Below are 25,150 nucleotides of genomic sequence, written 5' to 3' on the forward strand. Positions count from 1 at the left end.
CCCGCCGCCGCCAATCCCGCCGCGGGCGCCCTGCCCTGCGCCGGGCGGCGGCGGCGGCCCTGCTCTGCGATTGGCCGAGGCGCGGGGGCTCCTCTGACAAAGGCCGGCCTCTTCCGCCCTCCTCCCTCCGCGCGTGCCCACGTGCCGCCCCCCGCCCGCGCCGCTGGCTTCAGGGGCCCGCCCACCGCCTGTCGCTCTCGATTGGCTGAGGTGAGCCCTCGCTCTTCTTTTATTGGGCAACTGCTGTGTCACTCAAGCCTGAGAGGAAGATGGGGCGGGATTTGCACCGGATCCTCCCTTCTCATTGGCAGGCTGAGATAGCAGTCAAGCGAGGCAGCGAGCGGCCGCGCGGGTGGCGAGCCTTAAAGTGACATGGGCTGGAGCGGGCTCCCTTATGGCCGACATGGCGGCAGCTAGGGGCGGCTATCCGCACACGGTGAGGCTCGCAGGGCGTCCCCGCGGTGGGGAGCAGGGCGGGCGGGAGGCTCGTGAAATCCGGGAGGTAGCGGCCGGGCAGTGCGGTGCCGGCGGCTTGCGTGCCGGGAGCCGAACAGGCTGTGGAAGCTGGCTTGTCTGTTAAATGATGTGCATATATATATATATATGTGTGTGTTTATGTGTGTGTGCATCTACACGTGTATATAGGTGTTTATGTGTGCGTGTGTATATATGTATATATTTATGCGTGTGTATCTACACGTGTGTATGCATATGTGTATACACACACACACACATATATGTGTATATATATACACACATATATGTATATGCACACACCGGGGCAGAGCTGGCGGGGGCTGCCCCTCTGTTTGTCTTTGTGGGATGGAAGCGCTGCCCTGAGCTGAGGTTTGGCTCCAGGCGATGCCCGTGCCCTTAGGCGTGTGTGGGAGCGCCCGGCGCATTGGCACTGGCATTCCCGTGCCCGCCCTGCTCCCAGGCGCTGGCTGTACGGGAGCAGCGGGACAGTGGCTCGGCTGGTGATAGTGACACCAGGCAGGAGCCTGTGCTGAGCTCTGGACGGAGCCTGGCTGCCTCCACCCGGCTGGCACCGCAGGCAGATTCCCAGCTGGGGTTCTTGTTTGAAGTTTTGGCGTGACGTTTGCAGCTTTCTGGAATAAGTTGCGTTTTTAGTTGCTTTTCCCTGTTCTGGCTTTTTTTTCGTGTGAAAACTGTGCCTTGCGCGTGCTGTGGAGGAGCAGGGCGGGTGAAGAGGCTGCAGTGGATGGGCTGCAGAGAGCGAGGCCATTCCTGTGGGATTCCTGGGCTGGGTCTCGCTGGCCGGGTGATGAGCACCCATCCTGGCCTTCTGTCCAGCGTGGCTCCTGCCCTGCACTGTGCTCCCATGCTTACACCTGGCCAGCGAGAGGAGTTTGAGGACTCCTATCTCTTTTCTGACCAAAATTGTTTCCAGCGTGCCTGGAGAACAATGTCAGAAGACTCGTTTTAGTCTTCAGTAAGTAAATGTAGGCTGTTTAATCAATTTAGTTAGCAAACAGAAACTTTTTGGGCAAAAAGTTGCCCACTGTGGACTTTCTGTATGTGTTCAAAAAAAAGAAACAAACCCTAACTTTATATTTTTCTGAACTTTCTAAGTAGTTGCTTTTAATACATCTGGCACTTTATGGCAGACATTTTTTTTCCTCTCCATTTGATGTAGTTGCTTAATTAAGTTAAGTTCTTTTATGTCTGCTTTCAACTAGAGATGTTATTGAAATGTAGCGTGCTCCTGACTCAGTCTGTATCAGGGAGGCACAGCCAGCACTTCATTTGGCCTGTGAGTGATAGGCGCTGTTCTTCCTTCCCCACTTTCCTACTGCACTAACGAGGGAGGGTAGGCTGCTAATTGGGACTGTCCATCCAAAATGACTATGAAAGTTTGATTAACTGGGTACTTGTATGTTTTATAATCACTGCATTCAGTATCTCATTATTCTGGGGTATTTTTTCTCATTCCCTAGATAATTTTCCTGGGTTTGCCTTTTTTTAAATTTTTTTTAACCATATGCAAAGACTACTTTGTCACTTAAAGCATTGCCAGGTATTAATCTTTTTTTCTCTTTCCCAGATGAGAACTTGCAATAGCACCCATTCTAATTTAATCCATGTTTTAAAAACTTTCTGTATGAATTTGTGTCTTTTTTTCCCCCCCGCACTGTGTTTAGCCTTTGAGAGCTTTGGGAGGTCCCTGTGCTGGTGATGTGTTATCTCTGGTGTGTGTTTTCAATATTCCCTTCTTTCTGCTTGAATGGGCAGCTGATATGCCGTGGTGAAAGCCGTGAGTTTTGGAAGGCACTGTTCTCTTGACCTGTGGAGATAAAACATGCTCAGCTCACTGTTATGTAATAGAGTGCACTTGGCTCCTTGTGGGACTGTTAAGCTTCTTCATTTACTGCTCTGGGGCTTTAGTGTAGCTTAAAGAGGATGATGAGGAGTACCCTGAAAGAGAGGAGATATAGTTAGCAAACATGACCTAGCTGAGATTCAGAACAAATGTATAGAGTTTCCTGATTTTTCACAATTTTCCTGAGCATCAGAGCATGATACTCCCTGTGAAGCTTTCCAAGAGCAGGAACAAATTTCAGTGATTTTTAATTACTTGAGAGATAGGGGAGAAGAGCAGAGAATCACTGTGGTGTTTGAGCTTTGTAAAGGGAAATCCTTGATACTGTTTCCTAAACTTTCCCAAAGTATTCAGTCAAGTTATTTAAAGTTGCTATTTGTGAAACTGAATATAAGCCACTCTTTTGCTTAAAAATAGACAAGAAAAATATATGTGGTAGCAAATTACTATTTAGACTGAAAAAAAGAGTGATTGCCTATGTAATAGAGGATATTACAGCACAAATTTTTAGTAGCTATTTGAAGCAGGTATCTGTACTGACTACTACTCTCTTCAAATTACTGTTACAAGTTACTATTACTGACTGTTCAAATTAGTGCCTATTGCCTTCATCCAGGTGGAATTCAGAAGACATGTAACTAGTCAAAAGCCTCAGTTTGCTTTGCTTTGTGTTACTTTGGTGCCTCCAGGGTTTTGCGTACACCAGCTTTTTCTTTCAGCTAGTCTGCTGTTGGCTAGAAAAATATTACTAATGGCAGCAAAAACAAACAGAAGAATTCCTTTACTTTGGTGTTTTTATGCAGTTGGATTTAATTTTCAGACAAGACTTTACCTGTAAAGACATAAAAGATGATAGTGACATCCAGAAGGATTGTGATGCTGTCAGCCCTACTTTGGCTTCAAGCTGATTCCCCTTTTTGTGTTGACTGTTTGGTGGGGTACCTTTGGTTTGAATCAGTAGCAGACAGGATATTGATATTTGAATCAATAGTTACTGGTTGCTGAGGCTTATGTTGCTGCTCTTGCTGTACTGCCTGCTGCAGAAGTGCTGTGTTTTGCTTGATTCACTTTTTACTCCATTGTTTGGTCTTAGTATTCTGTGCTCATCAATGTCATATCCTGTAATGCTGGTGGCATTTTTGATGTTGGCACCTAACAGGCTTTTGATCAAATGGATTCATGTGTCCTGGTTAGACTTGTGAGGCTGTTGAGTGTGAAACAGTGTGTTTATGCATAAAACACCTGTTAAAATAGTTTTATTAAAATATTCTTAATTAGGGATTAGTGTTTTAATTCACTTTCTGTGGTAGAAAATGTATGTGCAGATGCAGTTATTTTGAGAAAAGCCATTATGTTGTGTAGGAAAAGGTTATAAACACAAAGTGCAAAGCAGTCATAAAACTGTGCTTAGAAACACCAATTGATACACTCAGAGTAGTTAGGATCCTAATTTTCTTGCTGAGAATGAATCACTGTGTATATAAGAGGAAATCAGCTGTATATGGGCTTTAAATAATTTAAAAATTTTCTTAATTCTCTTCCCTATATTTGGCTTCTCATTAATGCATTTTGGGCTGTTGTGTTATTTGCTATGAGATACTTAATACTTTCTGTATTTTAATTTAGGTCATGATATGCTCCCAATGGTTGGTATGCAAAAGCATAAAAACGCCTTGCAACCTAAAAAGATCTGCAATTGCTCATTTTACTTACTCATGAACAGGGAAGCTGTAGTAGCTTTACATCTGCCTGCAGCCCATCTTTCTTAGGGTGCTTTCAGATTCTGTCTCTGAAATGTTTAGTGGTGGGTGCAGTTGAGAGAAGTTAAAAATAAGCATTTTATTTAATTTGTATATACAGATTGTAAAGCTTAGGCCAGGTAGACAGTTTTTGAGTCAAAACCATAAACACACAATTCTGCCATGTCTCCTCTATTTGGAAGAGCATCTTCCCAGCTAGGTGGTCCTTTCAGGTTATTGCAACATCCAAAGCACAGCAGGTGTTTGCAGAATTGGTGCAGGCTGCTGGGAAATCCATGATCTCCATAGCCACATTTTTCAGAACAGTCTGAAGCTGATTTAAGAGTACATTACTGCTTAGAGGCAGGAGTACTTTCCTGGCTGTGATCTGCTGGTTTTCCTGTGCTGATACCGCTAATCAGGTGTAGCATAAAGTCATCTGGATGTGTCTTGTGATGTTCCACCTACGAATGGAAAGATAAGGAAAATGAATTGAAGTGAGTAGAGTTGGAGGGGTTGGGATCTCAGCTCACCTTCCCAGCTGCAGAGTGTCCTGTGCCCCTGTGCAGTCAGTGAGCTCCTGTGTTACATCAGGAGCGCAGGACCACGGTCCTGGGTGTGCCTTATCAGGTTTGGCCACCCTAGTGCAATATCTCCTGCAGTAAATGTAACCAGTGATTAAGAACACAGTTGTTTTCCAACTGATTGTGGGTTCCCTTCTCCCAGTAAGTAGTAGGCAGTACAAGTAAATGGGAAAAAAAGTGTAAATCAGAAACTAGTATGGCAAAGACATTCTTCTGTTAGGTACTGGTTTTAGTGCAGGGGGAGTTGGATGTAAAATGTCACATCCTAAGGCTATAAAGAAGGAAGTACAGTTTTTGATAAATGAGTCTCCTGTAGCAGTACTTCTACACATCATCTGATAGTCTTACTTTTCTTTATTTTTGTTGTTGTGACAAAGAAACAAATGTGCAGAATAACAGCTTTATTTTGTTTTCAGGATGATCTGCACAACACTCTGAACTCTACATCAGCCACAGATGGACTCTCTTCAGCTTCATTTATAGAATATCCAAGGCACAAGCCGTTTATTAATTCAGATTTGCAGCGGTCCCCGTGGAAACCGGTAGTTCCATATCCTGAAAGCCACAGCAGAGGTAATAGTTCAGCAAAGTTGTTTTCCTAAATGTTTCCAAATCATGGTAGAATACTGTATGTCTTCCACACCTATGAAGGTTGCAGTCTTTTTATCCTTTTATCAAATCCCAGTGATGTCCAGGTCACTTGTTTTTTAGGTCCTTGGCACTTCTCTTTCCAAAGAACACCTGATGATAAAGGTCATCTTACAAATGGAGAAATACGCTCCTCTTTGGTAGTAGATTTTACAGTTTTGTAAAATTGTCTGTCAGTACAAATTCATTAACTACTCAGATCTTTTTTCCTTTCTTCAATCTTCCTCTCTGTCAACTTTTCCTCTCTGTTCCTAGCTGAGTTAGAAATAAGGAGATTTTAGTCCCCAGAATGGTTTGGAGCAAAGGAAGAGGTTTGCTCCTGTTAAAATTGGAAGGCTTATCATGGATGAAGGATGTGTTGTGAGTATTTATTGTATCAGTGAAGAATTAAAGGATACAGAGAAGGCTTCAGCAAAGTGCTGAACTGAGAGCTAACAACACCAAAAATGGAGGCAGTTTTACTCCAATTTATTCTTCTTGTTTCTAGGCTCTTCCTTCTCCCTCCCTCCCCATGCTGGACATTAACAAAAAAACTATTCTTGGTTAGTTTTCTGTTGTTTTAGTGAATTAGCTTGTCATGTAGAGAGACATACTCCAGAGCTGCCTTGGGTACGTACAAGGTGCATCATCAGACCAGAGCAGGACCAGTCCTTTGAAGAGCTGTTTGGCTCAGGGTCATTGCAGAATGACTGTAGTGTTATGGAGGCTTAAAGATGTGACTGCTTGATATTTTTCCCTTATTGAGAAAAGGGAGAAATGTTTGGGTTGAATCCTAATATTACCCAAATAAGTAAAAAATCAGCATGATGGCCTCAAGTCCCTGTTCCAGTAACACAATTCATGTCTGACTTACTAGGGACTTGTGTGTTAATGACCTTAAAGATGAAATCTCAGTTCTTGCAGCACTATTTAAAATGCAGTATGTACTCTCAAGGCCATCACTTTCGAGAGTGCTGTTGACACAAAACTAGAACAATCTTTACAGATGAAAAATTGGATGTGCAGGAAAGAGCTCCCTTATGAATTACTGGAGCAGGTGTATTTTTTGTAAAGTGCTGCATGTTGCATTAACAATAAAGTTTTGACTTCCAAGTTTTCACTTGGCAGTCTTTTTTTCTAGTGGTGCCTTTGCCAGCTCTGAAATAAGGATGGGTGATGGAAGACAATCAGATAAATTATATCCCATTATAGAAACTAGCAAATTTTTTATTTTCAAAAAATGTTTAAATGAAGTGCAAGTGAATGTGAGTATGTACTGAAAATTTAATCCAACTTGTGGATGATCCAGTATGTTTCTTTTTGCATAGCTTTTAAAAATGCAGGAATGTTCTGGACTGTATATTTTCGTAAATTTAAGGACATGAGAATTAATTTCAAATGGCAAAATTTATTTGATTGTTCTTGAGGGTCCTCATTGCTCCTCCCATTCCCCATATTAAATAAATCTTATTGAAAAATCCTGAAATTGAGTATAGTAAATTCTCTTTATTGTGGGTTTAATGTCTTTGTGTTGTATATGTGTCAGCATGCACCGTTGGCTTTAATACTCCAACATGAGTGAATAATACTTGCCCTATTGGGTTTCACCTTTATCTATTCCCTGCTTGAGTTGCTTCATTGCTGTGTTTTGTTAGTCATTATTGTGTATATACTGGGATTTCAATGTAGCTTTCAACAATAATAGTAACAAACCTGTTATTGTTTCAGCTATGCCATTTCAAGTGAACCCTAGGAACAGTAAATAGAGAAGAGGGTGCAGTTGTTGATTCTGATATTGCAAATAGGAAAAAATTATCAATAACTTCCTCTTAACTGTGACTGCTCCTGCTACTTCTTATATGTACTTAACAGGTTTGCATTGATGTGATACTCTCATGTGCTGTTATTCACTTCAAGATTTGATAATTTAAAAAAAAAATTTTTTGATGTTATCTGATGGACAAACCAATATGCAGTCCCAACTCTTGTAGTGTTCAAGCACGCTTTATTACAGGTACATTCTTTCTCTGGAGTGGATTTAAGCACAGAGGAGTAGGCTAATGTGACCTTGCATATTAGTCTGCTATTTGAGCTGTGTGTACAGATGTTCTTGTGTTTAACTTCAGCAGCGCTGTATAGGGGAAAGGGTTTATGGTTATGGTTCCCTTCACAGAGTTAAAGAGCCCAGCTAAGAGACAGGCAATACATCAGATTGCCAGCAGATGGTCTGATTGCAAGGTGATGTGTGTTCTATTACAACTGCTTTTCCTTTTCTGGTGAAGAATATAGAAAGTCTTTGTTTAGTAACTGGTAAAGCTGGGAGTGCATCAGAAAGGCAAAATGGTTCAGTACTAAGGAGAGGAGTGTTTTTAGATGGAGGAGGAGAACACAAAAACCAGAAGAATTAAAAAAGAATTCCATTTATTCATAAGCACTTTTGTAGTCCTTCTCACTGTTAACCTTTACTTTGCTGTGTGGCCATTCATGGGAACACTGTGTATTCGTTGTGGTAGGAATAATATGAATATGGAGAATTGCCACTGTTTTAACTATCTAGTTGTGACTTTTCATTTCCTTTTGATAAAGGGTCAGAGGATACTCTGTTTGTTCTCTATTGACACAATATTTATATGCCTTGTTCTGAGAAATAGTTGTATCTTTCCCAAATGTGTCAGGTGAAGGGTGTGCACTAATGGCATCTCTTTGTTTGAGACTAGTTTTAGACTCAGTTATGGTTTAAAGGGAAATAGGTCTTAATCCCTGGAAGGACTCTTGGATGCTGGTAAGGAACACTCTGATCTTCTTGCATAACATGCTTTTGTAATAACATTTCAAGTTTAATGTTGTCTTCAAGTGATGATTTAATGGTATCTAACAAAGGGTACTTGTTCAATTGCAGCAATATTTTCTGCTCTGAAGAATCTCCAGGAGAAAATTCATCAACTGGAGTTGGAACGGTTTGAGGCAGAGGAGAATGTAAAACAGCTCAGCAGTGAAACAGCAAACTTTAAAAAAATACTGAGTGAACAAATGCAACACAAAGAACGGGACAAGACTGAAGTGGCAAAGAAAAATCAAGGTTATTTGCAAACTGTATATAGATACTATAGAACATTGATGTGGATGAAACTTGATTCCTATAAATGCATCAACCAATTTTAATTTACTTTGTTCAACATCTTTTAATTTGCAATGACATGGGGAGTTACAAAGAAAGAATTCTAAGGCATTCTTCATTTTAAGGGTTTTTATACAAAAGTTCATTAGGCATAATATGTAAATTTCTTAGATGGTCCTTTTCTTGTTTGTTTTGAAACTGTCCTGAAAACAACAACATAAAAAAATCCCAGGAACAAGCAATGCATGATTTCTACTTTCTGCCTTCTGTTATCTTCAGAACTGACTTCTCAGCTGGCAGCTGCTGAGTCTCGATGCAAACTTCTAGAGAAACAGCTGGACTACATGAGAAAAATGATCCAGCATGCAGAAAATGAGAAGTCACATCTCTTGGAGAAACAGGTGTGTTCCCAAAACTATCTCAGGGTTATATCATAAAATTCATTAATTATGTAATGATTTTTCATAGTTACTGTAATTTTTACACTTTTAAGTGTGGGTATCTACTTCAACTGGCCTTCATATTCTTAGGTATGGATAACTTCCATACTTAAATTTCACAGTCTTCTTATGGCTCTGGTATTCTTTGTGCACCTGTTTCTAAGGCAATAGCAGGCTCTGGCATTAATATGAACTGTTTGCTTCTGCATGATTGGCTTACTGCAGTAGCTCATCCTTATTCTCCAGTGTTAGACCTGTTGTGCCACTGGGAAACAACCTGCCTTTTGTGTTTACAGTCTTCAGGCCTTTGGGGATTTTCTTTACTAGCACTACTCTTGCTAAATTTGGGCTGAAATACTGATTCCGTAGAAATAGCAGTAACATTTCTATTTCCCATCATCACCCAACCGTTCCCAATCATCAGTGATTGTGATTTTGCCTATATCTAAAATGAACTTGAATTGTGTTTTATAGGTATATGGGTCACCTAGAGCTATCTATTCATTGGTCTCTGTGGCTATTCTATTTCAGTCTGTTAAACAGAAATAAAAAAAATCAAGAAAGCTGTTTCTAATTTCTGCATAATTTATTTTTTAATGTTTTGAGTTGGGAGGAGGAAGAGACTTCAGAATCCTCTTTCAGATGTGGTTAAATGTCTGTTTCCCCAGCACTGGTGGATCAGTGGTGCAGCTTGTTGCCTGATTGTGGCACCATCTAAAATTGCACAGAGGAAATAGTAGTTCCTTTGGACTGTTTATGGACTTCCTTTGTGCTCCAGACACAAAGATGTTACAAAGATGCTTACTATAGGTGGTCTTGTTTTCTTGTGTTTACAATTGTTTTTCTTTTCACTTCTCCCTTCAAGGGCTCCTTGGAGAGAGATCGGCTTCTTGACCAATCTCAGGTTCAGTCTAAATTGGAAAAACTGGATATACTGGAAAAAGAGTACAGCAGACTAACTACGATGCAGTCCACAGCAGAGGTCTGTCATTTGTCTTGGATACTGTATCAGATTTATCTTCCTTATTGTAATCTGAACTTCATAGCTTATGGCAATGGCAGAGCTGAGCAAAACTTAGTGCTTTAGAGTAAGACAGCAACTAAACTTTATTTTAAACTGATGGGTTGTGAAAAATTGAAGTTATTGCTGCAAGTGTACATGTCCATGTAGGCTTTGGGTCACTGTACATATGAGAGTTGTCATTGTATTGTGCCTTAACAGTCTGTTGGTGTTCCTCTTTTGTGCTTAGTTGATGCCTCGGCATTGTAAGATTGCAGCCATTCCTAAGATCTTGACTTGCTTTCCATGCTACTGAATGCCAGCAGTTGTCCTCTGTTATTATTGAGATTCACCCTGACTTCTATGAATTTGATAGTTTTTTTCCCTCTTACCCCTTCTTGTTAAGAAACACAATTACTACTAGTTATTTTGTGTGCAGACTTCTGTGGGCTCATGTTGCAAGGCCTCTAGCACTGGGTGACTCCCTGTGGGTTTGAGTCAGTCTGACTTTTCAGGACTCTTTGAATCAGTAGCTTCTACTGATTCAAACGTGAATGTGTTTGGTCATTTCCTGGTGTGGTGGGTTCACCCTTGAATTTTTATTTTTTTTGCAATTTTATGGTGAGGAAAAAAACTCAGTCTCACCATGGGCTGCAGGGGGATCTCTGCTCTGACACCTGGAGTACCTTTTCTCCCTCCCTTGTTGACCTTAGGGTCTGCAAGGCTTCTGCTTTCTAATATTCTCACTCCTTGCTTCTGGCTGCAGTTCCCCAGCAGGTTTTTTTCGTCTCCTTAAGTCTGTAATCTCAGAGATGCTCCCACCATTACTGTTAGGCTCAGCCTTGGCCAGTGGTGGCTCTGTCTTGAAGCCAGCTGGCAGTGGCTCTGTTGGCATGGGGAAGTTTCTGGCAGCTCCTCAGAGAAGCCACCCCTGTAGCCCCATGGCTACCAATGCCTTACCACACAAACCCCTTACATCTCTGTGGTGTTGGCCTCTGATGCTCCATCCACATACCTCTTTCTGCTGCTGTAAGAGAGACCACAGGTCTCCCAAGCCTGTAAACTACAGAGAGCTTAAGCAGGGAGAGGCTTCCTTCTGCAAATTTCTTCCCTGTTCCCCCAAAAAGAACCAGATAGCACATGATGAGATTGTTGTATTGTGGATGGCAGTTCTGGACTCTGTCAAAATCCTGGGCTTGCCACCCTGCACACCAGCCCTTACCACAGGTGGTAAAGTAGATGATGTTTCTCCAGAAGTACATAAGGAGATGTTTGGTAGTAAATCTTTAGCAGCTTGGCTTGCTGCAGGACATTTAGATGCTGCAGCTCTTCTTGGAAGTCCCTGAGCCAAAGCAGCTGCAACAAGCTTTTTAAGATCTTGACACCCTGTTGTGGTGAGCTGCAGTTGTAGAGTACAATTGGTTTCATTGTTTACTCAGGCCAAACACTTGCAAAGAGAAATAGGAGTCTCCTGGGTCTTGTACTCTGAAAGTAGCAGGGATTTCCTCCAGGGTTAGAGTTGAAATAACCTGTTCAGCAGCTGGCATTCCCTCTGAAAGGCTTTTACTGAATTTTTGACTGGTAGTAGCTGAAGTTTGGTGAGACTGGGTTGTTTGTCTTTTTGTGCTTGGCTAGTGAAAATAATTTCAGCCTTATGGTTCTTTTTGTGTTCTTTTCTGGATCAAACCAGAGGTCTTTGATTCTTTAGGAATTAGTAGCTGTCACAATTAAATATGCTTTAGAGGAACTGGGTGTTAAATTCACACAATTTTGAAGCAATTCTAGGACCTGAAATAAATCTGGATTTAGCTGTGATGTGGAGTCATTTTTCTTGTCATCATTATGTAGTTATGAGCCATTTTCTGGTTGTCAGGTCTGCCTGCCTCTGTGGTTATAGGCTATGTTTGCATGTGAGCATCTATGTGATAGGTATTACCTGAATATCTTTGAAGAGTGGCTGTACTCTCTACTCAGAATCATTGTGTCTGTTCCCTCTTTGATCTCTGCTGTAGTTGTGGCAAGATTGTAGGAACATTTTCAAGTTGAATTTGAAGCAAGAAATAAATAAGGGACTGTTTCATACATGGTATGCTGAAATGGATGGAAAGTGGTGAGGTGATGGCTCATGAGTGAGCAGTGATGTGTCTGCTTCTGAGTTCAGACACTGCCAGAGCACAGGGTGTGTGGGGGTCTTACTGAGAGCGTTTAATCTCCCCAGAGACACTGCCTGGTCCTGTAAGTAAGGTCTTCAAGTAATTCGCTAATGTCAGTAGTGGCTGTGAAAAAGAAATGCTGAGATTGCTTTTTATGTGGAGTGCTTACCCTGGAAATGCTTTTGAGGCATCTTTATTTCAACTGTAGTCCTGCAGTGCACTCTCTGGACAGTTGACTGAGAAGATCTTCATGTCTGTGTCTGAAGATGAGTAAGAAACGTGGCTGTTCACTAAAAGTTCAGTTTGGGCTGTGGTCTTGTTTGTAGCCAGATGGCCAGAATTCGAATGTGTGTGCGGATGATATTTTCAACAATGTAGTAATTGATCTTAATGCTGACAGTGAGACTTAAAACCACATCCCCCCCCAATTCTGTGGATTGGGCAAAACACTGGAACAGATTGTCTGCAGAGGTGGCAGGTGCTCTGATCCTGGAAAAAAATCAAGATGAGTTTGGAGAAGGCTCTGAGCAACCACCTGGTTTAGTGGAAAGTGTCCCTTGGACTTAAGTGACCTTTAGAGACCCCTTTCAACCTAAACCATCCTGTGATTCTGGGATTCTCTGAGTAGGTGGTTGCATGAAATTCATTTTCTGTTACAAAACACACCAAAAATAGACACTGAAATATTTTATTTCTATTTTGTCAACTAAGTTTTTTGCAGTGGCCCCTGGTGATTGAGTGGATGTTCAGCAGCCTGGTGCTGACCTGCAGTCTGCTTGCTGCCCCTTGCAGTGCTGTCTTACATGATGGGCAGCACTGCTGGGCACAGTCTGTTTGCTTGGCTCTGTGGCCTCTCTCTTGGTGACAGTCCAGTAATCTGCATAACACCTTCTTCTATAAACAAGAAAAAAAAATATTTAGGGTATCTAAGTTGGATATATAATTTCTAACAGGGTCTGTTGCAGATGATACAGTAAGATACATTCTTGCTGTGTAGTTCGAGCTGCACCCTGCACTGAACAGGTAGCTGAGGGAATACTCATTCATTTCAGAATAAAAGCCTTGACCCAGATTCATGGCAGTCTTTAGTTTAAACAGAATATTTTCCTCAGTATTGTCATACTAAAAATTCTGTCAGGCTTAAGAAGTTAATAAAAGGTCTTTGAAACTGACCACATAGATATAAAGAGTTGTGCCAATAATTGTAAAGGGCAGAAGATGATTTTAAGTTATCTGGAATACCTTTGTTTTGAATGAAAAAAAAAACCCATCAGAATGATTCTTTCATTCAAAAGAAAAAGTTGGCTCTTATATATATAGTGCCTTTGTCCTCAATGTTTGTCCAGACTTTTGCCTTTTAACACCTTTGTGTAACAGCTAGTTACATTATTCCTGCAGTTAATGCTGAAGTAAAGCAGAACTGAAATATTTAGTACCTCTATGTAGTGGGTTTATAAACAAACAAGTGTACAAATACAGCTGTCACTCTGTGTAACATGCTTTTCTGCCTTAAGTTTGATTAGTGGCTCTGTGAATTATCAGTCTTTGGGGGAAGAGAAGGGCAATTGTTTTGGGGACTGGAGCTCTGGGTTGTTTTTTTTACTGCTGTATAAAGCCAGAAAGTTATTTGGTAACTTTCACATTGGGAATTTCAGTGTATCTTATTTAAACAACGTTTTCATCTTGTTGGAGGTTTACAAAGAAATGTGTGCTTTCCCTGTTAACCTTTTCCTTTAAAAAAGTTTCAAAAGAGGTCTTAAAGCTTTTGTGATAAAAAGATGAAATTACTTCTGTTTTATTTAAAGGTATCTCAGGGGCATCATACAACCTTTCCTCCCTCTTCTTTATTAGAAGGGTGGCTAGATGTTCAAAAATTCTTCTGTTGTAAGAGTGTAAGCTATGGCTTTTAGCAAAAATACCATTATTGGTCTAAATAGAGCAAGTCTTCTCTTGCCTTATAACGATGTTGTCTTTGTTAGGTTTTTTTGTGGTACAGAATCTTAGAGGATCCTGCACACAAAGCGTGCATTGTGTATTGCTCTGTGTGTATTTGCTGTGACCTAACTTCGGATACCTATTGTGAAAGTAAGAATAGAAAAATCCATTTAAATGTTAAGCATAAGCTGTTGACTGATGTTTATTTATGCCTATACAGGCAAAGCATCAGCAATCATTCTACTGCTCAAGTCTCCATTTGTCTTTAAGTCATAACATGAACTCAGTTTTGTGCAAGCTCTTAATATTGTAGGCTTCAGAAAGGAAAAAAAAAACTTGTTTCATTAGTAATACTATTCTTTTGATTTAACTTTGACCAGAAAAAAATGAAAGAGCTGGAACAGAAGCTTCATGAGGAAGAACACGCAAGGAAGCTTGTTCAGGAAAAAGCAGCTGAGGTAACCAACAGGAAATTTCTTTTGTACTGGTATGCACTGTAATTAGCTCTTCCTTTTTATCAACTTTTCAGCTAAGCTTACTGAAAGTGCCCCCCATATGCCTCATGGAATAGTGAAATCCTGATTTTAGGGGTTTTTTTTCTGTTTTGTTTTTCATCCTGCCTGTGGTACCAAATGTTCTGAAGTTCTCAGAGCTTTTTGGAAACCTTCTATTACTACATGTGCACTGAAGCTTTGATTTCTTTACTAAAAGTTGGAAAAGAGGAGTAGAAATACTGTCTAATCCATAATAGAGTATGCATGGAAACCTTTTAATATATCAAAGTCAACAAATGGACCCCCTTGTTCATAATTGTAATTAAAATATTGTACAAGGAAGCAAAAAAGAGGCAACATACTCTTGATTATGAGCCCTTAAGGATGCTGGGTGGTGTTCTAACCTGGAAGTGTGGTGTTCATTAAGCACTCATTGTATGCTGGAGAATTTATGGACATAATGTGTTAGGCTCTAACATTAACCTTTGCCATAAGTTTGGTGTGATGGGGAAAGGCGTACCTCAAATTAATGAAAAGTTGTGCTGTGAATGCTTCCTCAGGACATGATTTCTAAAACCATGTCCTATCTGCCTCTTGAACAGAGAAGCGTGTTAGGATTCTCACTGTCAACAGGAAGTGCTAACCTTAACTCTTTCAGTAGCCTGTTTGGTGGTTAGTTTGTTTGTTTGTAGGATTTTTACTGTCAAAATTAATAGAACAGAAGGAGTAGTTGCCTAATAACTATATGTCATGGGATCAATTGATCATGGTTGGGTGCCTTGAGCTCCCCAATACCTTGCCAAGTGTAAAGCACAGTTGATGTTTAGGCATGGGACTAATGGACTAAGGCTAATTCTCTAATTTGCTAGGATTACTGATGAGTACTGCTAACAGAGGAAATATTTAATGTTTTAGTTGGCCTTTGACTGCAAAAATATCCTAAATATTTGCAGCCCTTGCTTCTGGAGAGCTTATGTTTTAAAAATTCTTGAAGTTCTCTGCTTGTACTGTCTCTGATTACTTACTAATATAATTTCAGTAACTCCCCTTGTTCCCTCAATTGTAGCTTCAGACAGGCCTGGAAACCAACAGACTACTGATTAAAGCAGCGTCACCACTGCTTTCTCCAAAAGTAAGACAACCTAGGAAAAAAGCTAAGCAGCCAGAAAAGGTAAGATGTGGGGAAGAGAAGGGCAATTACTGAGGAGTTAAATAAGGTTATGTGCATGTGGTGAGGGAGCAGGTAGCCTCTTTTACTACGAAGTGAAGGGAAAGGGTGTTTGCTGTAGTATAATTTTTGCTAAGTACTTGTCTCTTCTTTCTTTCCAGAAATGCTCTGTCAGACATCCCACAGTGCAGCCCCATTACAGGTTGTGTCTGGGTGATGTACCCTTTGTGGCTGGGAAGGTGAGCTGATTAATTCCAAAGCTTAGAGCCCAGTAGCTGCAGCTGCTTAAGGGACTTTGGGTTGGTGCACTTCTGACACCCAGTGGTCAGATCATTTAATTTTCTTTGACACTTTTCATACAGATTGTCTTTGAAATACTTGGATATTGACAACTAGCTGAGCTGGTATTTCCAAAAATAGGCCTGCACTATGTTGCTTGACAAGATGTTCTTGTTAGTGCATATTAATTCAAACAAAAATTACATTCTTGTCAGCAGAACAAAAGTGGCACTGTTTTTAAATCCTCTCCAGTATTATTGTGTTGTGTCATTTAAAAGAAATGTCTTTTCCTTTCAGTCTACCAGTCCCAGTCATTCGGTTACTGCCAATGTGCAACACGTGCTACACCTGATGAAACATCACACGAAAGCTTTGTGTAACAGACGTGTGGTGAACGATACTCCAGCAAAACCCACGAGTACTGGGCACCCTGCCTGCAAAAGCAGAAGGCCATCCCTGGCAATGGACTCGTCCTCGTCTCAGGAAGAGCTCTCAGAAGTGTTGCTGACTTTGCAAGATGAATTTGGACAGATGAGTTTGTGAGTGTGGTGTATTTTCTTCTGCAGATTATGAATGCAGATGTTTCATATTTTTGCCTTGTTGCTTTGAACTTGAAAGGTTTGCCTGAAAAAGTTCTTAGTTTAGGAAGTCTCTAGAATGTAATCTTTGTCTTGCTGGCTGCAGCGGCTGTCAGTTGTCTTGCAGTTAGAGGCTCTGCTAAACAGTCTGAACACCAGACCTGTGTTTATGTGCAGCAGTATTAATTTCAGAAGAGCTAAGGGAGAAGTGTGGTCACAGCCCCAGTGCACTGTTGTGTGTGGACCAGCCAGCACAGGACCCTGCTGCCACTCTTACACCCCCACACCCATCCCTCCCCCGTGTTGGGATGGGCAGTATTCACCCTGTATACTGTACCATTTACATCCTGCCTAAGCCCCATACTTTCCAATATGTCCCAGTTAACCACCATCACCTTTCCAGTCTTTTGATGTATGTACACACAGATGTCATTCTGTAGTCTATGGACTATCCCTTTACTAGTCCATTGAGTTAACCTAGTCCATGACTTTGGACTCAGCTAACAGTCTTTCAGGGCAGGAAGAAGTGGTGGATGGGTAGCTGAATGGCTGAAGTGCCTGGGGGGTGCTGGTGGGTGAGAGGCTGGACATGACCCAGCCATGGGCACTCCCAGCACAGAAAGCCACACGTGTCCTGGGCTGCATCCAGAGCAGCGTGGGCAGCAGGGGAGGGAGGGGATTCTGCCCCTCTGCTCTGCTCTGGAGAGACCCACCTGCAGTGCTGCATCCAGCTCTGGAACCCCCTACATAAGAAGGGTGTGGGCCTGCTTGAGTGAGTCCAGAGGAGGCCAACAAAGACAATCAGAGTGCTGACAATCAGGGAGCACCTCTCCTTTGAAGACAGGCTGAGAGCTGGGCTTGTTCAGCCTGCAGAAGAGAAGGCTCCAGAGAGACCTCACTGGGGCCTTTCAGGGCTCAAAGGAGGCTACAAGAGAGGGACTTTTTACAAGGGTATATAGCATTTGCATAATGGCCTTTAACTGAAAGAGGGCAGACCTAGATTAGATATTAGGAAGAATAGAATTGCTGTGAGGATGGTGAGGCACTGGAACAGGTTGTCCAGGGAAGGTGTGGATGCCCATTCTTGGAAACATTTAAGGTCAGGTTGGATGAGGCTCTGGGCAGCCTGTTCTAGTTGAAAATGGCCCTGCCTATGGTAGGGAGTTTTGAACTCAATGATTTTTATGGTTCCTTCCAACCCAAATCATTCTATCACCTCTTTTTTTTTTGACCTTCAGCAGCATCATATCAGAAGGGTCCTCTGAGGGACAAGACAAGATAGACAGATGCTTCATTTCCTTTGTGTCCAATGCAGCTATGTGGAGAGCCCACCAGTACCCTTCTGAGTCCTTAAAATGCCCCAGCCCAAGACAGTCTCTGCCAAGGGTGCACAGAGCCTCTGGGCCTGTCACAATGGGGCGCTTTTGCCACTCATTTTGTCAGGCTGGTTTCAGCCTCCAAGACCATTGGGATGCCCCTGTCACTCCAGAAATACAAGTGGGTTCTGCCCCTGTACAGCTTGATGGCATTAGGGTACACTGCACCAAGCTCTGCCAAAGCCTTGTACTCCCATGAGGCTGATGTGCCCAGGCCATCTGAGCCACACTGTCCAGTAAACCTGGTTGTCCCTCTCCTGCACCTGGCTGGAGACAGGGCTCCTCTAATACTGGTCCTAGGATTCTCCATTTCCTGTAAAAAAGAGTTAGAATTCCTTTCCATAGGATTAGGAATAACATCAGCCCTGCCACTCTGGGAGCTGCCCACTGAAGACTTAAGCAGCAACTTTCCTGGAAGAATTCCTATTTGTGCCTGTTTTTTTTTCCTGCAATTCACATGCCTGTGCCTCTAGGTTGAGGCAGAGGTTTCCCATCCCACTTGGTGTTCTCCCTGTGGTCCCAGAGGTGAATCCCTGTGGTGTGTGCCCTCCCTATCCTGTCTTTAGTGCAGAAGGTAGCTTTCTCTGTTGTGGTTTGACCAGCAACTCAGGCCCATGCAGCTGCTTGCTCGCTGCTCCCAGACACAAATCCTGCTCTGATCCGAACCCCCTTCAGCACCATGCTGGATCCTAGCACTGGGACCACGCTGGTCTGAGCTCCCCCGGGATCCTGCGGGTTCTCCCAGGCTGCTGTAATGGTCCTGGAGCAGAAGGGCAGGTGTGGCACCGCGGCTGCTCTGTGGGCTCGGCTGGCCGGGTCGGGAGGGAGCGAGGTGCAGTTACAGCGATGCCCCGGGAGAGGGCTCCCGCAGTGCGCCCATTCCCGGGAATGTCATGGCCGGGGATTCCGTGGCACCATAAACCGGCACTGCCACCAGCCACTGCTAAACCAGTACAGCGATGCCTGGAAGAGATTTGTCTTCACACACTCGTGGCCCATGTTGGGTGCCAGAAAATACTGTCTTGGTTTAACCCCAGCTGGTGGCTAAGCACCATGCAGCTCCTTTCCTGCCCCTCTGCTCTGGTGGGATGGGGAGGGAAATTGGGAAAAGGAAAAACCCATGGGCTGAAACAAGGGCAGGTTAGTAACTGAAATAGATGTAATGACAAAGGGATAGAGATAAAATCCAAGGTACAAAATGATTTGATGCACAGTACAGTTGTTCACCACCTGCTGATCGATGCTCATTCCCAGCAGCAGTTGTCCCCTCATGGCTAACTCCCCCTGGTTTATAATACTGGGCATGATGTTCTATGGTATGGAATATCCCTTTGGCCAGTTTGAATCAGCTGTCCCAGATATCTCCCTGTCTCAGTTCTTGTGCCCCTGCTCACTGGCATAGTGGGAGACACTGAAAAGTCCTTGGCTTAGGATAAATGCTGCTGAGCAACAAAGAAAACATCAGTGTTATCAACATTATTTTTGTACTGAATCCAAAACGCAGCAATGTAACAGCTACTAAAAATGAGAACTCTATCCTAGCCAAAAGCAGGATCTGGACAAATAGTCCATTAGAGGACAGCTTTGCTGGATGTTTTGCTTGTCCTGGTTAACAGAACGTGAATTGTTAGTGTACTGCACAGCTGCAGTAGGTACAGATACACAGAATATTAACTGAGTGCTGAGATCAAGCTCTCAAAGGGTTATTTGGTCATTTTGAATATGCATCTTGTAGTTGAAAGCTACTTAAATTATTGAGCTCAATGTTGCAGCAGCCTGCCACCACGATGTGCTACTGTAATAATGCTGCAAACCAGCAAAACTGTTCTTACTGGTTTGTTATGGTGTGTTGAACATGTCTGGCTGCTGATACTATGGTTTCCTAGAAGTGTTATTTCTGAACTGGGTACAAGATGTAGAAGCCAATGGAACCTGATGCAAGCCTTGTTCTGTCTGAATTGTGTGCTAGTGATCACCAGCAGCTGTCGAAGCTCATCCTGGAGGCCCCAAGTGCTACAGTGAGGGAAAATCTGGAGAGGGAACTTGATGCACTGGTGGGAAGGATGGAAGCAAAGGCAGACCAAATCAGCAAAGTTCGGAAGCATCGTTTGCAGGTGAGTTTCTTTTGCTTGTGATCATACTTAGGTAGAGCTGCTGACTTAAGGAGGGTTTTTTTGTTATATCCTAATCTAGCAGCAATTGCATAAAGCAGAAATAACTAGAGTAGCACTGTGTAATTCTACCTTTGATGTCCCAAAGTTAGTCTGCATGCCTCCACCTATCCCAGTATCTTTGCAGAAACATCCTTTCTGTCACCCTTGTGCACTCTTCACTCTGCCCTGGACAGGGCTTTCGCATCTGTTCTCACATTGCATTTTACACTCCTCTTGTCCCTTGAACGTTGTTGAACAGTTTTTCCTTTTCTTGGAGTAAATGACCTATTTATGTTTTGATTTGCATTTTTTAAGACTCAAAATACCTGGTTTTCTTATTTTATAGCTTTCAGAATGTTTTGTATAGTGTAGCCTTTTCATTCAAAGCTATAAAACGTACTGATTCCCTGTTGTCTTTTGTCTTTATTATTTAGTGAATTTCTTTCAAAGAGCTTAACCCCATGTACTTAATCTGGTTCATTTCATATAAACCACGATTCACCTGATGTAACTTACACACAAAACACATGCTGAGACCTGACATCCAGAATGGACCTGTGAAAGGCTTGCTGTTAGAAGCATTACTCACTTTTGGTATCTTATGGTCTTCAGAGGAACTGCTGCAGAGAAGCAGATGTGCTGTAGTTCTCAGCAGTAATGATGGTGTATGTGCTATTGGCACAACTTTTAGGAGCTGGGGTTTAGGAAAATTGCTGCATGTCGTCAACTAGAAGGAGAGAGCACCACCACCTGCAGAGAGGGGAGCTATAGAAGCCGCCCATGTTGTGGTTTGTGTTATGAATGTGTCTGAACCTCAGACTGTCCATTTCCCCATTCAGTCTTTGCTGGGGACTACTGAGACTCACATGCTGTGATGTTGCAGAGCTCTGTGTGGATACCACCTTTTCACCCCAGCAGAGCTCTGGTATTCTTTCAGAGCTACATCTCTGACAGTGACTAGCTATTAAAATTACTAGTATGTATGTAAAAAAAACCCTTGTTTTCTTTTTTAATCACTGTATGGTAACAGTGATAAATCAGCTTTTTTTCATCTTTTTGGTACATTTCTGATGGCAATGTTCCCCCATAATGAACGTCTCAGTTTTTAGAGAGGAGGTTGATAACTGTAAGCTAAACACAGCTCTAAAGTTGGAGATATAACAATGTTTTGTAAGGAAAATAAAGTATTTATTGTTCAGTGTGACTTGGAAACAACCATTTGCTTACCTGGGTGAGATAAGTGGTGTGATGTTTCTGCTGATTGGAAGAATTGCTGAACATAAAACTGAAACAAGATCACTTCTTAATGTTTTTCTTTGGGTTTCTCCTTCAGCTAGAGAGACTTAAGAGAGAATGCAAGTCCAGAAAGACTTCTGCTAAACAAATAAAAGACAGCAGGTTGCCAGTCAGTGAGGTTAAAGTGACAACTACAATAAGTGCAAAAGGAAAGAATACAGGTCCCATCAAAGTGAAGCCTGGAGAAAAGAGTCGGAAAAATCTTCAGTTGCTGAGAGACATGCAGACCATACAGACTTCTCTACAGAAAGATGATGTCAGCTGGGACTACTGACTCCTCTGCAGGAGATGTTCTTGAAGCATCCTGGGCAAACTTGCATTCTGGATCTAAAGCAGCTGCCTTTCTTGCTGTGTGGAAGAGACTACTGTGCGCTAAGCACACTTTTGAAATACAGGCTTACAGGCTCTTGGCTCTCCATCCCTGCATTTGATTGTATATCTGCATTTGATTGTATATATTATGGTCTAGCTTAAATCACATTCTATTTTCAAGGTACATGGCCCGTGAATCTTAACAGTAGGGTTCCCCCTGTTCCCTACGTTATGGTTCCAGCAGTCCTCCTGTTTTGTTCCAGCATGCCAAGCACTGCACACGTACGTGGGTTGGTGTGTGTGTGATGTGCCAGTGCCATTTCCTGCTGTTGATCTGGGAGGCCTCTTGGGATGCATCTTGTGTGAAAACAGTGCTGCAGTCCTGGATGTTGAGGGCTTTTGTCAGTTCTGTTCTGTGTGCAGCTGCAATGACTCCATCTCTGCAGCGTCTGAGGGACAACAGGTAAACCCCTTCAAAGGTGTTCTGTGGGGCTCTCCTCAAAAGGCATCCCTGGTTCTTGATCTGCTACATTGCATTAGTCAGCATCAATGGGAGTGGAAGTTTGAGTGCTTAGAAAAGGAGCAAAGTAACTTATGAATTACATTGCTTAATGATCAAGTGAAATTTTTATACAAAAATCCTGCTTTAGGAAAATGCTGTAGGGTAGGGGGTGATACCCTGTCTCTAGCTGACAGCTTTGGGCAGTAAAGGAGTGAGAGAAACCACGCAGGTGTTTTAAACTGCAAGTGCCTCAATCGTGCCATTTGGTCCTGGCATCTTGCTTTTAACTTAATTATGTGCTTTGATGAGCTATCAACTTTGCTAGTAGTGCAATTAAGTTTGTGCTCTGACTCGCACAGCTGATTAAATGTTATTTATTATGTTAATAATGTAAAGAATTTCCTGTTAGTGGAATGTATAGAAGACCCAGATTACCTGTATATACAGTTGAAAAATAATAAAGCCAGCTTGCCTGTTGAATGAATTGTGGGAAAGCTGCACTTCCTCTCTATTAGCTGGGTGTTTGCTGCAGCACTGTGCCACAGCCAGTGGGCTTTTTATGGCAAAGTGACTTCTTCCTGGTCAGGGTGATGAATGAGAGCTGCAGAGTTAGAGTCAGAGCAGTCTACCCCTGCCTGTAGCTGAACAGGCAGGGAACTCTGCAGGGTTAACACAGGCACAAGGGAGTTGAGTTTGTTGCCTGTTGGTGATCCACCCAGCTTGTCTCCTTGCACATCAGGTGTTAGCTGCTGTTAGATGCTGCTAACCAGGTATAATGGTTACTATACTTTACTGCTATACTTATATAACTATACTTTACTACTTAAAGAGCTGTTCATGCCAGGAGTCCTGAAAAATCAGTAGCTGAAACTGACACTTGGTCATTTTGCTTGGGAAGGACCTCTGGAGACAGCCCTGTCCCTGAGAGGAATCAAGGCCAGGTTTGATGGGGCTTTGAGCAACGTGGTCTCTGCCGGTCAGGGGAGTTGGAACTGGATGATCTTTGATGGTCCCTTCCACCTCAAACCATTCTGTGATTCTGTTTTTATAATACTGAGCAGTTAAGTGCTGGTCTGTATGGGACAAATGAAACTTGTCCAAAGATGAATCTTTGCTTTCTGTCATTCTAGATTTCAGAGTTTTAACATTAGCAACTTGACCCTCTACAGAAGAACGAGAGAGATTGGATTTCACACACTGAACTTGCAGTGCTATTTATTTAATGTCTGCATGTCCTGCAAGTCCTTTGGAAAACCACATAGTTGAAAATAAGAGCACAGGAATTTTATCCATTTATCCATTTTTATTAGCATTAAGGAAACTGAACAGCCTTCATCAAGAAACAAAATATACACACAAAGTCAATTTGCTAATACAGAATAATGCTTTAAACCATCTTATATAGTGATTGTAGGTAAGAGCAGACCTGCCCTTTAACCTCAAAGCAAATCCAAGTCCTTAGGAAGTATTTTGTGTGGATTCTTTGCACTATTGAACCATAATGTGACAGGCCACCCCTTAACAACTGTGGCGATGCTATGCAGCCTGTTACTCATCCTGTTGGAAGGTGGCTGTGGATTTCTCTGTAAGCATGGTGTGGTGATTGCAGCAGTAGAGCAGGCAGAAATGGGAGACTGCAGGAGGAATGGCTGCTAACTGCCTTGGAAGGAATATGGCTTTTCAAAGGCCATTTCTTAGGTGGGAATAGGTCTGCTCTTGTGCACCCTCCAAAAATCCTCTAGTGGAATAGCAGCTGAGTGAAGCAGCTGACAGGTATATTAAACAGGTGCCCACAGTCTGGGATCTGGTCCTAAAAGAGAACACAGGAACCCCCACCAAGCAGTACCCCTTCTCCTCAGCAGAGAGGTGGAGAAGCAGCCTTGCACATACTTAACTGTCTTTGCTCTAAGGCCCCTCCTCTGCAACCCTGTGCTTACCTGTTGGGAATAGCAAGGGGCAGTCATGGTTTCATCAAGTATGTGTTATCCCCTACAGTAAATTTTTGTATTAAAATTCAATTTGAGTTTGGTTGAGTGACACCAATCCTTGAAACAGACTATGAGGAAAAAGGGTTTAGAAAATGGCTAAGCTGTTCAGCCAGCCAGAAAAACCTAAAGCAGCAGTTGCAATGCAGGCAGAAAGGCGTCTTTGGTCGATGCACAGTTGCTTCCATTAGTTAGCAGAAAGCTGAAATACCATAAGTACACCACTATAACCCTGCACAGAAGCATTAAAATTGCTAATTATGCTTACCCAAGCAAAATGTAATGGCTGATCCCAGCAGTTCACATGTGCCCCTTGGTATTCCACTACCTTTCCCCTGATGACTATGAGGCACTGGAGGCCAGAGGAGCTGTGGAAAGCCCAGGGGAGCCACGCTCTGCTCCCCACTCTGAAATAAAGGTGCTTAAGTTGCATCCTGGCACACCCACTGTAAACCGTGAGAGAGATTCTAAAGTTGCAGAGACAGAAGTAAATGTTGTCCTACAAAATCATGTCCTGTATTGTTGCTCCTCTACCGCAGTGTTTCATTGGGAGAAGCTGCCCTTTCTTTATAAATAAGGCATCATTTGCATGGCTTCCTATGATCTAGGTTGAAGTGAAGGGAATGACTTGTTTCAGACACTGCTGTTGCTTGTTTCCAGGGGTGCTGGCAAACGCCCTCATTGACTCTGCTGTGCAGGTGGGTGTGTGATGGCACAGCTGCATCTGAGGCTCCAATACAAAGTCAGGTTTGGCCTTTCAAACTTGTGGGCAGACATTTTTCCTCCACGGTACTTCATGCTCGTGCACAGGCTCTTTCCAGCCAAGTGATTTCCAGCACATCAGTGAACAAAGAGCAAGCTCCAGGCTTCTTACAGGTGGCAAGTGCAATTGGCTTGTATTATAAGCTAGCCATTGAGAAGGGTAATTGCATAGGGGGACTCGACTGTGTTGGGTTTTGCTTTAAGCTTTCTCTAGTGCTACAGCACTAATAAATTACCCTGGAGAGAAATAAATAAATAAGTTGGCATCTCCCAGGCACCATGCTGGAAATCCAGGAGGTTTCAGAAAA

At 42.6% G+C, this 25,150-nt stretch overlaps 1 protein-coding gene across 1 annotated transcript; it reads left to right on the top strand.

Moving 5' to 3' along the window:
• The first annotated feature begins 328 nt into the window (after positions 1 to 328).
• CEP57 (centrosomal protein 57) lies at positions 329 to 22,583 on the top strand. Its single transcript, XM_041417041.1, has 11 exons — positions 329 to 436; positions 5,081 to 5,237; positions 8,191 to 8,370; positions 8,689 to 8,810; positions 9,715 to 9,831; positions 14,318 to 14,395; positions 15,498 to 15,602; positions 15,761 to 15,838; positions 16,176 to 16,417; positions 19,802 to 19,946; positions 21,319 to 22,583. Exons 1-11 carry the CDS (start codon positions 395 to 397, stop codon positions 21,553 to 21,555), a joined length of 1,503 nt encoding a protein of 500 aa, XP_041272975.1. The 5' UTR covers positions 329 to 394; the 3' UTR covers positions 21,556 to 22,583.
• Positions 22,584 to 25,150: the final 2,567 nt, after the last annotated feature.

Source organism: Onychostruthus taczanowskii, unplaced genomic scaffold, assembly GCF_017590055.1.
Source record: "Onychostruthus taczanowskii isolate IOZ18803 unplaced genomic scaffold, ASM1759005v1 scaffold54, whole genome shotgun sequence".
Lineage (NCBI taxonomy): Eukaryota > Metazoa > Chordata > Aves > Passeriformes > Passeridae > Onychostruthus > Onychostruthus taczanowskii.

Coding starts and splice junctions, on each gene's coding strand:
- CEP57 (XM_041417041.1), top strand. CDS start 395: ATGGCCGACATGGCGGCAGCTAGGGGCGGCTATCCGCACACG. Junction 8,371..8,688: donor AGTGGCAAAGAAAAATCAAG/GTTATTTGCAAA, acceptor TGTTATCTTCAG/AACTGACTTCTCAGCTGGCA. Junction 14,396..15,497: donor TTCAGGAAAAAGCAGCTGAG/GTAACCAACAGG, acceptor CCTCAATTGTAG/CTTCAGACAGGCCTGGAAAC.